The sequence below is a fragment of the Crinia signifera genome, chromosome 8 (genome assembly GCF_055691185.1).
Source record: "Crinia signifera chromosome 8, ASM5569118v1, whole genome shotgun sequence".
NCBI lineage: Eukaryota > Metazoa > Chordata > Amphibia > Anura > Myobatrachidae > Crinia > Crinia signifera.
Genome location: NC_139224.1, coordinates 21454253 through 21467424, shown reverse-complemented (window position 1 = coordinate 21467424; position 13172 = coordinate 21454253). Strand labels below are relative to the sequence as shown.

Genomic DNA, 13172 nt, shown 5'->3' with positions numbered 1-13172 from the left:
CAGGTAGGGGCCATTTCATTGGCGTGCCCACAAAAACGGTGGGCGTGCCCATAGAAACACTGGTCGGACCCCAGCCAAAGCAGACGTGCCCCTGCCTGCTCGGGGTGGGCAGATGACATCACATGACGTCAGCGCCCGCCCCCAATTCCCAGAAGACCGTTCAACTGATAATTAAGTTGTGGCTTACTTTCGGCGGCAACTCTACTCGCTAGGCTCCAAATATACGCATCTTAGTGAGCTGGTCTGAATTGGGCCTCTCTGCGTCCTAGCCCACACTACAGCCCCCCTTACAAGACCATAGCATCGTGCGCAGTGCAAACATCATGAGAAAACGCTGGATTTGTGACGGCCTCTGACTCACGCCCACAACCACTTACAGGGTAAAGCAATGCAGTGACAGTGCAAGGAATCATTCGCTTACATGTTTGCTTTCCATCTTGTTGATCAGCGACGGTTGTGGACTTCCTATGACTTCAATAATCTTATACAACTCATCAAAGTCTGACGTGTAGGTTAAGTAGGGATCAGGTGATGGAAGGGAAGGATGGTACGGCCGTTAACGTGTCAGTTACTAGAAGAGCGGTAAGTGGTCTGATAATAGAAGTAGAGGGGGGGGGGGCACAGCTAAGATATCTGAATAAGTACTTTCAGAGCGAAATATCCTCCACTGTCTGAAGATGTGGGGCCTGATTCATGGATGTATGTAAATTCTATAGTTTCCATACATCCCCAATGTGTGATGCTGACAGAAGGTGTCTGTTTCATTCAGACGCCTCCTGCAGACATTCCAGCCGCCGATCATTCGTATATATCTCCTTTCAAACATGCTTTTGCCTCATCATACTCAGAAAACCCTCGCTTGACCCTGTCTCTCTCTTTGTCATCTTTCCCATTGCTTTCAAGATACTTCAGGGGGCTACTTAATACCTTTTGCTACTTACCCTCTTCTCATAGCCTCCCAGACCCATTTACATTCTAGGCACTCAGCTGAAACAGCCCCGACCAAAGTCACCAAGGATCATTACAATGCTAAGCCAAAGGGTCCCTCCTCTATCTTTCTTGGTCTCTCTGCTGCCTTTGATACCTTTAACCACCCTCTTGTCTTGCAAACCCTCCATTCCATTGGCCATCATGACCTTGCCCTCTCCTACCTCACTCTTCTTTTCTGTATATAGTCCTGAATCCGTTTCATCCCCTCTTCCGTTGAGTTCTCCAGGGATCTGTACTTGGCTCTTTACCCACAAGTTTGATACCTCCTCCCTTGGTGATATCAGCTCCTTTGACACCCAACTGTATCTCTCATCCCCTGACCTCTGCCTCTTGTTTTGTATGTCAAGTTGTCTTTAAGACACCTCATCCTGGATGACCACACACTCTCCTCTGTCTCTGCCTAGGAATAACTCACAAACCCTCCATCTCTTTCATTATCAATATGAGCTCCCGAATCTGGTCATTCCCACCTCTGCAACATATCCAGTGTTTGGCCCTTTATTTTGGAAGCCTTGCTTACTATAACCTCTTTCTCTCTGGCCTTCCCAAGTCCCACCTTACTCCTCTTCTTTCAAAGCTCCACCTCAGGTGACCCTACCTGCCAATTGCTGCCCTGTCCTCCTGGCTCTTTCAGAACCAAGCTCCCCACCCTACTCTCCTTCCACCACCCCCCCCCCCCCCTGCCTACATCCACTGCCTCACTACCATTCTAAATTACTCTGTTCCGAGCATTGGCCTGTCTAATATGGCTAACGGTTCTGAATAGGGCAGTACGGATGATGTAGTGGTTAGCATTACTGCCTCACAGCGCTGAGGTCATGGGTTAAATTCCCACCATGGCCCTAACTGTGTAGAGTTTATATGTTCTCCCTGTGTTTGCATGGGTTTCCTCCGGGTACTCCGGTTTTCTCCCACAATCCAAAAATATACTGGTAGGTTAAATGGCTCCCAACAAATGAACCCTAGACTGTCTGTGTGTGCGTGTACATGTGGTAGGGAATATAGATTGTAAGCTCCACTGGGGCAGGGACTGATGTGAATGTTCAAATATTGTCTGTAAAGCGCTGCGGAATATGTGTGCGCTATATAAGAAACTGTTAATAAATAATAAATTGTCACTGATGCTCTCTGTATTGCCAATCGTTGGGTCTGAATTTCTGTGTTTCGCTGATATCCTATAAACGTATTGTAGACGAAGTGTATATTTTTGCATTGCAGAATTCCTGTATGTATTGTTTGCTGTCATCTGTGCATTGTTTAATACTTCATTCGTCCCATCTTATAAAATAAGTGTTGAAGCAGACAAATAAAGTTGACCATAGCAACCAATCAGACGCAAGCTAGCATTTATCAAGTACATTCTATAAAATGACAGGTAGGATCTTATTGGTTACAATGGGCACTTCTCCACTTTTGAGAAAGTTTGATACATCTCCCCCTAAACATGATACCACTTTCTATATAGCCCATTCATATAATAGGCAAGACTTTATTTTGTCAAGTGTGTGTCTCTTTGTTATTTTACGGGTTATTAGATATATAATAATGCACAAAGGATACAGTCTCCGCCTGGAAACAGAACGTGTCCAGTGATCATTTCGGCCAAGATACATCCAACAGACCAAATGTCCACTGAAAAGAAAGGACATTGACTATTAATATGTCATTTTTATGACATCATACTCAGTGTAGACACCTCTGATATATATACTGTAACCAATATTATTGATTTTCAAATGATGGTGACCACAGTGAGCCAGATTGTATTATATATTGTACAGTCCCCTACTGTCATCTTTTTGTTCCCGCAAACATTTCCTATTTGCCAATTTATTTACCAAACTGGCCCAAAATCTCCAATGAATGAAGGCAAAACTGATCAGTACAGATGGGATCAGATTACAAGCAATCTGTATGGAACCCCACAGTAAATGATGTCATGCATATCCACATGGTACTTTGGGGATCATTCTGCGAGTTCGACCCCGTACCGATGTTTTGGGGACTGCGTATGGTCTGTTATGCGTATGTGCAGATCCCCATTGCGAATGGCTTTGGCGACTTGCATAGTCACCGACACGTGATTGGCGGGGATGATTTTTAAATGTGCTACATTTCTGAATCCTGATTGGTCAGTGGTCAGAAACTATGGGGTAATATATATGAATAATCGTTATGGGGGAGAAGAGGTATCGGCACCGTTATCTGCACTGATACCGCTTCTTCCCATTTATGATGGAGAAGCGGGCAAGGGCCAAATGCGGTCACTAGAATGCACTCTGTATTGTATAACGGTCCTTGTACCGTATGGTGACCTCTGGAATGGCCTCTGTATTGTGTGGCATTTTATAAAATGCACTCTGTATTGTCTGGTATTCAGTGGCGTAACTACTAGATTTGGCAGCACCCCCCTAAGTAAAGTTAACCCCCCCCCCCCCCTATGGCTTACCCCTCCACATGCCACTTCTGTGATTTGCCTAATTTTTAACCTGCCCCCTCCCCGAAGAGCAGCAAATCGCAGTATTTGCCCGGCGCATGGTGGAGATACGGGAGAAGGGATCTGGGGGCATGTAGGAGGATTGCCCACCTTTCCAGGGGGTTGGGAGGAGGAGCCAATTTATTGGAGCCTCCCGGTAGGCGAGTATGCTCAAAACATACACAATGGCAATGTAGTGTATACATCACAAATGTATTACCTATATCTTTAATCAGGCCCTCGTAAAGACAGATGACACACTGTGCAAAAACTAGTCAGTTCCTCTCCGCCTCATCCCTGTGTTTGCAGAATGTTTCACATTTAGTTTGTTTGTTTTGTGCAAAATTGGGAACACCCAGGAGAGTTCTGATCACCTGTTTGTGTGTAATGCATCCAGTTGAGGATGATTTCCGGCGCCCGGTACCAGCGAGTAACCACGTAGCCAGTCATCTCACTCTCAGTCTGCCGAGCCAGCCCGAAATCTAGAATCTGAAATTAAAAATTACATAGGTTTGTAAATACAGTGTTTTCCCGGTTAGAAGGACTTGGTCATCATGGTTATTTTAATCAAGTGTATCCCAACGCTGAAATATAGCTGCACCGTATATGTATATTCAATTAATACCCAGGGTACAGATAATTCCTAATTATAATTCTCAATATTGTATTTAATGAGCGAACAGTTTATATTTTATGCAATTCATATCCAGAACTTTGATAGAAAAGTAAAAAGGGGCCTTCTAGTGCCTTAAACTTAGACTTTCCTAGACCACATGTAACATATTTAAAGTCCAGGAAATACTTTTGGGCTAAAAGCGCTTGTGATGATAGTTAGTCCAGGAATCAATTCACCGGCTTCCCCAGTGATCATCGGGATGAAGTCCTGTAGTAATATATGGATGAAGCGCATTGAGACTGTGATATACTCCTGCTCTGGGTGGATGAAACACTTTGAGGCTGTAATATACTAATATACTCCTGCTCTGGGTGGATAAAACACGTTGAGGATGTAATATACTCCTTCTCTGGGTGCATGAAACGCGTTGAGGCTGTAATATACTCCAGCTCTTGGTGGATGAAACGCGTTGAGGCTGTAATATACTCCAGCTCTGGGTGGATGAAATGCGTTGAATCTGTAATATACTCCTGCTCTGTGTGGATGAAATGCGTTGAGTCTGTAATATACTCCTGCTCTGGGTGGATGAAACGTGTTGAGGCTGTAATATACTCCTGCTCTGGGTGGATGAAACGCGTTGAGGCTGTAATATACTCCTGCTCTGTGTGGATGAAATGCGTTGAATCTGTAATATACTCCTGCTCTGGGTGGATGAAACGCATTGAGGCTGTAATATACTCCTGCTCTGAGTGGATGAAATGAGTTGAGGCTATAATATACTCCTGCTCTGGGTGGATGAAACGCGTTGAGGCTGTAATATACTACTGCTCTGGGTGGATGAAACGCATTGAGGCTGTAATATACTCCTGCTCTGGGTGGATGAAATGCGTTGAATCTGTAATATACTCCTGCTCTGGGTGGATGAAACGCATTGAGGCTGTAATATACTCCTGCTCTGGGTGGATGAAACGCGTTGAGGCTGTAATATACTCCTGCTCTGGGTGGATGAAATGCGTTGAATCTGTAATATACTACTGCTCTGGGTGGATGAAACGCGTTGAGGCTGTAATATACTCCTGCTCTGGGTGGATGAAATGCGTTGAATCTGTAATATACTCCTGCTCTGGGTGGATGAAACGCGTTGAGTCTGTAATATACTCCTGCTCTGGGTGGATGAAACGCGTTGAGGTTGTAATATACTCCTGCTCTGGGTGGATGAAACGCGTTGAGGCTGTACTATACTCCTGCTCTGTACGATTTGTTAATGCTCCTTCTGGCTCAGAGAAGCATATGTTGCACTGATTAAAACTATGCACATTTCTTATGTATACTTCACTTATATTTTTTTTTATAAAAAATGAAATAAATGAAATTTTAAGTATATTTTAAGCATTAAATATATTATTTTATTTTGTATATTGCACTTCTTGTGAAACCTCTTGGGAAGTCCAGGGAAGCCGAGAATTGATTCCAGAACTTACTATCATCACAAGCACTTTTAGGCCAAAAGAATTCCCTGGGCTTTGTATATGGTACGTGTGGACTCTCTAGAATTCATATGCTATTAGGAAACTCTAAAGTGAATGCACTAGGGGGCGCCCTTTTGCCTTTATTTTATCACAGAATTAACACATATTGAGATATAGGTTTTGACTTGTGGAAATATGTTACTGGTCCCAAATGATATATATTATCTAATTATATATATGTTATTTGCGCTTGAGCTTTGTTTTGTTATAAAGTTGTTATTTAACTTTCTGCACAAAATATTTTAGGCTGCCCCTCTATAATGCACCCGATTTACCTTAATCTCGTAGTTTTCATTAACCCCCAGATTGCCGGGCTTTAGGTCCTGGAATAAGAACAAATAAAACTGTACAAATCCGGCCTTACTTTTACTTTCAGGTACAAAATGAAGACGTTTTGCATTGTACTTGGAGTGTGTGTCATACAGGAGGGCTACTTTATTCACCAAATAATATGAATTAATGTATATTTTCAATTCAATTAAATGAGAATGGTGCGACTTGCCATTGCGGCAGCGTTTCCACCCCTCGCGGCGCGATTTCAGCCCAAATTTGCACAAATCTGCGGCTTTGAGCGCGTTCAACCGGCCGTGAAATGCATCTGTTGGGTTCCGAGATACTCTCAGGAAATTAGATGAACCCCTTAGTTTCTAGGGACAATGCAATAATTTGAATCATTTTTTATTTATCTCACCTCCAGCAGGCAGGTGATGAAATTGTGTTATTATGGGCACGCCCCCTTTTGGCGCAATGTCAGTAAACAGGTTGTTGCACAGAGAGAGGAAAAACCATGTGATTATGACTCTATTTCACTCAGAGATGGTGAAATGCGTAGGTTTTTATTATGTACAGTATGCAGTTGCTGGTTAATGGTTGACAGTTCTGTAAAGTAACCAAATTTTCTTTTGTTTCGTAAAGTGAGATCTGGAGGACATAATCCTCAGACTATTTACATATGTCTGACATACATTATCTGGGGGATTACTTCCCTGCTGGTACACTTCTAAACACTACTGTATATGCTAGTATCATGTTCTCTAATCTCCCGTGTACAGACTGAGATGCATTGTAGAGAGCTGGTTATTTAACTCCCGTGTCTGGTATTTATTGCACCCTTTATAGCTCTACAATTGTTACTAGATGGCGTTCAGGGTATGTGATTCTAGCAAGGCCTATTTTAAATAATATCTTTGAATTTACTGTCATCTACACTTAATGCAGGTCATATACAAATGTTGTGGACCTCAAGATGCCTTGGATTTGAGTCAGTGTCTGTCTCGGATGCTTGTGATAGTACTGTCAGCCTGAAATGTACCAGTAGCTGCAAAATATTGACACTGTACTGTATCATATACCCAGGGGCGTAGGGCGTAGGCTATGCGCACGACGGCGCGGGAAGCGCTTCTGATTTTGAAAACACTTGCCGCACGCTGATTGGCTGAATCTCAGCCAATCAGCGTGCGGCAAGTGGTTTCAAACCCAGAAGCGATTCCCGCGCCGTCGCGCGCATAGAGCTAGTTATTCTCTATTCACTGCAGGGACCCCGCTGCCGCCAGCAGCTTTATACAGTGACAGGGCCGCAGGTACCCCCGCGGCACGGACACCCCTGCCCGCTCCAGCACTGCAGGGAAGCCGACAGCTATATGCTGGGGGTGAGGGGCGAACTGCCTCCCTCCAGGTGCCGGCGCCCTAGGCAAATGCCTAGAGCTGCCTAGTGGTGGCGCCGGCCCTGATAGGAGCATTAATATAAGAAGGAAAGATGACTGGGGGAGGGGCGCCAAAATATCCCGTTGCTCTAGGCTCTATGTTATCTAGCTACTCCTTTGCATATTCCATCTTGAATAGAGTGTCAATGTACATGACATGCAGACACTGCCCCTGTAAACTGTCCTACTTAGTAAATATGTATAGATAATAACAAATTTAAGTTGTTAGTTAATGGCATTTTTATTGATCCATTAAATTGGCTATTATCAAATGAGTGCTTATAAGTAATCAATAGATATAATAAAATTAGACAGGGGGCATTATTGTTGTGCCTAGGGGCGCCCTCACCCCTAAATCCTCCGCTGACTAGAAGGAAGGGTGCCTTGGCATTTAATCTGGTTTTAAGCAGCCAGAGAATCGGTGTAATTCAGTATCCTGGTTTAAAGGGACAGTATAGTAACCCTTAAGGCCCATACACACTGGGCAATTTTGAGCTGAAAGCAGCGATACGGTGTCCACGTCGACTATGTCGACATTAGGGACAAAAAAGTGGAAACCTCATGTCTACCTTTTGACTGTTGACTTTCCCATTGTCGACCTAATGATTGTGTTGAACTTTTGACTCTGTCAACCTTAGCCGTGTCGACTTTTTCACGTGTCGGCCTTTCAGTGGTCGGCCCATTGTATGTCAACCTTAATTTGGTCGACTCATTGACCCATAGGCAAGATAGCAGTTTGGACCCTCCAAAGCACCTTTGTTCCTGCTGACTGCAGGCGGTTCCAGGTGGCATCAGTAACTCTGACTGCAGGTGGTTCCAGGCGGCATCAGTAACTCTGACTACAGGCGGTTCCAGGCGGCATCAGTAACTCTGACTGCAGGCGGTTCCAGGCGGCATCAGTAACTCTGACTGCAGGTGGTTCCAGGCGGCATCAGTAACTCTGACTACAGGCGGTTCCAGGCGGCATCAGTAACTCTGACTGCAGGCGGTTCCAGGTGGCATCAGTAATTCTGACTGCAGGCGGTTCCAGGCGGCATCAGTAACTCTGACTGCAGGCGGTTCCAGGCAGCATCAGTAACTCTGACTGCAGGCGGTTCCAGGCGGCATCAGTAACTTAGCGCCTGACCGGTCTACTGATAAGTGCATTGTGTACAAATCTGAATTAGGCTCCAAGTCCATGTCAGCACATTTCAAAATAGACACCCAAAAACTCATGTCGGCCTTTTTCTGTGTTGAACATTTCCATGTCGACATTCTGCTTTTGTCGGCCGTTTTCTGTGCCTATCAAAACCATGTTGATCTTTTAAATCGACTTATTGATTGTTGACCAATAGTAATCCACCTATTAGCTGTCGACCAATTGTGATCCACCTAATGACCTTATGACTGTCCAAAACTATGGGCCCTCCAGCTGTTGTGAAACTGTTGTGAAACTACAAGCTTCATCATGCCTTGCCACAGTTTTGCTACTAGGGAATGCTAAAACTATGGCAAAGCATGCTGGGATGTGTAGTTTCACAACAGCTGGAGGGCCACAGTTTGGACCTGCCTGCTGTAGAACTTTCAATCCACACCCCAGTCAGGGCGCTGAACAAAAGAAAAACTATTTTCAGCATGTTCTACATTGTGTGCTGACCCAGCGGAATGCAGGCACACACCTAGAAGGTAAAATTTACTAAGAATACGAATACGGTTAGTCGTATTCGTAATTTGAATACGAATTTTATCGATCCAGTATTTCACTTACAAATTCGTATTCCGGGGGATAATTTACAAAGGTGTCGTATTTTTCAGATTCGTATTGATCGATTGGGACCGTTGCTGGTTCTTGAAACACGGGGGACCCATAGTCTCCCGTATTTTGGGAACCACGACCAGCCCTTGAGCCTGGTGCTAGTTGTAGAAATTGAGGGGGACCCCTACGAGTTTTCCCCCGTGAATTTCTAGAATCTAGAACCAGGACCGGCTCTTTGAGCCCGGGCTGGTTATAGCTATGGTGGGGGACCCCAAGACAATTTTTTATTTATTTATTTTTCTTTTCTTTATTTTTTTTACACTGCAGCCTGCAGGGATCTGACTGATCCGCGCTGGTTTCTGCCAAATACGGAATTGGATAGTGACAGGCCGATATTTTCGATGCTCATTAAATACCCTCTAAGAGGCCTATTTATCAAGCTTTATTACATAATATTCTGTAGAAACTGACGTTTCTGCATAAAATGGTTTGATGCTACATACTAATAGTATTGCATTTGCCATGATCATTGATACACATACCCTTATGCCACTATGTAATAACAAGAACAATGTATTTATAACAGTACTATGGATATATAAATGTGTCTGATGTGTGACCTATTGTTTCAGAAATGTTGCATATTCTATATAATATTACATAATACAGGACAAACAAAATTAGGTACAGAACAGCTTTTATTAAAATACAGAGAGTATGAAGATTCTGTACTATGTGCTGGTACCGGTGAGCTGGTTCTGTACACCGGGCTGATATCCCTGAGCTGGTTCTGTACACTGGGCTGGTACCGGTGAGCTGGTTCTGTACACCGGGTTTTTACCGCTGAGCTAGTTCTGTACGTTGGGCTGGTACCGGTGAGCTGCTTTTGTACACTGGGCTGGTACCGGCAAGCTGGTTCTGTTCACTGGGCTGGTACTGCTTAGCTGGTTCTCTACACTGGCTGGTACCGCTGAGCTGGTTCTGTACACCGGGCTGGTACCGCTGAGCTGGTTCTGTACACCGGGTTGGTACCGCTGAGCTGGTTCTGTACACTGGGCTGGTACTTTTGAGCTAGTTCTGTACACTGGGCTGGTACCGGAGAGCTGGTTCCGTACACTGGGCTGGTAACGGTGATCCGATACTATACAAATATCCACAGAGGATCTGGGTTACCAATGCCTGAACCTTCTCGTTCCTCAACACTGGAATTCTGAGGAATTTGGGCTTCTTATTTTTGATTTTTCTTATTTTGCCCATTTGTGTACCTATTATTTTAGGTACCTTTGATGTCTTGATTCCGGTCTTTGCCTTTTTGTCCTTGGTTGTTGGAAGCTTGATAGTCTGATTTGCTTTGTCTGATTCCTCGCTGTTGGACTTGCGCGGTTCTGGTTCTGGTGTAGTATGCCCATGAATCACGATGGATTCTAAATCCACATCTTTAGGAATAGATTGGGACCCAGTCAGTAGCTCCAGTTTCTCTATCAGACATTTCTTCATCAGGATTTCCTTTACATTCCTATAGCAATATCTCAAGCAGCAGAATAATATAGCTGCAAAGCAAAGAAGTCCAAGGACAAGGCCTATAATCATCACTAGTCGCATAATGCGATTATGGGGTAATCCGAAATCCAGGCTATGGTGCCGTACAGCATGTGGCATGGTGACCACTGGAGATCCTTCTGCTGTAGGCAAAGGTCGGCCTTCGGCCAAGATTGTCAGCAAGCTGACGCATATAATAAAGTAAATTGGCATAGCTGCCATATCTCTGTCCAGAGACATTCACTCCTACTTTCCTATCTGAACCAAATCTTGAGGGAGCAGCAATTTATTGCCTTCTGGTGATTGTGATGTCATCATGTGATTCCATACTAACTGTGATGTCATAATGTGATGTCCTAGCTAGCTTGGAATAGGCCCATTTTTTTTTTTACATTGTATAACTACTGACAGAACTACAAATATGTTTAACATACATGTGTAGGGTTACCAACTCATCCCTTTAAAACTGGAGACATATTAATTACACAGGTTCTGTGGCTGGCTCACTTCAAGACTCAATTTCAACTGTTTTTTTTTTTTTTTTTTTAAACAGCCATCAGACTTCATTCCAACTGTATTTTTTTAATCAGCCACAGAACCTGTGTAATTAATATGTCTCCAGGATTAAGGGGATGAGGTGGCAACCCTATACATGTGCTATTTTAGTTTCAAAAAGTCAACACATTAACTGTCAACATCCACAAATTTTGACATGTCCAATGCTTGAATGTTGATTGTATATTTTTGTCACAGAAAGAAAAAAATATAAGGAAATCACTGTGCTGGGCGGTTCTATTAATATAGGAATAATATATAGTGATTATATAATAATATAAAACCGTTCCATGTTCTCCTCTTGTTATCTTTCTGTGCCTATTGGATGCGCCAAATCCTATATAGAGTGGTTGGTGCATCATTATATACTCAGCGCAGGAGTGGTAGTGTCAGTCCACTACACTTTATATTACAGTATATTTTAGTATCATATTAATATATAAATAAATATATACTGTGATTATCCATAATCAGGGCCGGCGCCACCACTAGGCAAATCTAGGCATTTGCCTAGGGCGCCGGCCACTGGAGGGCGGCATTTTGCCCCCCCCCCCCCCGTGCCGCGGGGGTACCTGTCCTGCGTCGCTGTGTATTTAAAGCTGGCGGCGGAGGCAGCGGGGGGTCCCTGCAGTCAATAAATAACGAGCGCTATCCGCCGGGCTATGCGGAAGCGCTTCTGTTGTGAAAACACTCCGCACGCTGATTGGCTGAGATTCAGCCAATCAGCGTGCGCCGTGCGGACAGTGTTTTCACAACAGAAGCGCTTTCGCATAGCCCGTTGGATAGCGCTCGTTATTTATTGACTGCAGGGACCCCCCGCTGCCTCCGCCGCCAGCTTTAAATACACAGCGCCGCACGACAGGTACCCCCCCCCCTCCCCCGGCACCAGGGCGCCCCCACCCCGACTCGCCTAGGGCGCTCCGGTGCCTTGCACCGGCCCTGTCCATAATACATATGTCTGCTGTCAGCATTCTGAGTACCGACATATCAGGCCACACCCACTATTCCCAAGCATGCTATAGGCCAGAATTAGCTGCTTTACAGTTATTGGTCGGGAGGAAAGCCAATCAGCACTTTGTTATATAATGATGATGGGTACTTATGTAGTATCTGGGCGCCCGATTTTGAAATCGAGTCGATCGCATCGCATCCGACCAAATCGCATGCGATGCGATCGACCCGATTTTCCATAGGATTCATTGTAAAAATGGTCGATACTTATGTAGTATCTGGGCGCCCGATTTTTTAAATGTATGCCTTAACTTAAGGCATACAATCAGATGCGATGCAATGCGATAATCGCATCGCATGCAACGAAATCGCATGCGATGCGATGGACCCGATTTTCCATAGGATTCATTGTAAAAATGGTCTTGTTCATTTCCCTACTATCCAAGTGGGCATAGAGTTGGATATAAACCTGTGGCGGGTGAAGCGAGCCACCGAGCCCGAAGCGTGGCGAGCGGACGCAGAATATCTAAAATGTATTCCATGTCACCAAAATAATCAGCGTCCCCTCGCAGGGCTCGCTGCGTTCGCCACACTTATTACAATGAATCCTATGGAAAATCGGGTCGATCGCATCGCATGCGATTTGGTTGCATGAGATGCGACTATCGCATCGCATCTGATTGTATGCCTTAAGTTAAGGCATACAATCAAAAAATCGGGCGCCCAGATACTACATAAGTACCCGATGATGGTACAACTGAAGTAGTATTAGGTATTGTAGTAAGAGCGCCCCCTAACTTACCGACGGGTTCCGTTCCCACTGTATACAGGTCTTTAAGTGAGGAGCATCTGTAATTGTTATACCCCTTTTACACCAAAAACCCTGGTCCGACCCTGGTCTTTGAACGCTGGAGTTTCAAGGGTCTGACCCTGCTTTATACTGCATTTACACAGCACTTCGACCTGGGTCGGACCTGGGTCTGCACCATTTACACTGAACCTGGGTCAGCCCTGCCTTTCCTTGTTGATATATATATATATATATATATATATATATATCTATATATATATAGATATA

The 13172-nt window shown here is 44.4% G+C and overlaps 1 protein-coding gene across 1 annotated transcript in view; it reads right to left on the bottom strand.

Moving 5' to 3' along the window:
- The window catches only part of LOC146025854 (mitogen-activated protein kinase 12-like), a 48362-nt gene that overhangs the window by 12451 nt on the left and 22739 nt on the right, over positions 1 to 13172 (bottom strand). The window contains exons 6-9 of the mRNA XM_083155964.1: positions 5887 to 5934; positions 3841 to 3955; positions 2551 to 2622; positions 422 to 501 (exon numbers count right to left, since the gene is read on the bottom strand). Of these exons, the coding sequence (XP_083012090.1) occupies positions 422 to 501; positions 2551 to 2622; positions 3841 to 3955; positions 5887 to 5934 (315 nt within the window). The remainder of the gene's footprint in view (positions 1 to 421; positions 502 to 2550; positions 2623 to 3840; positions 3956 to 5886; positions 5935 to 13172) is intronic.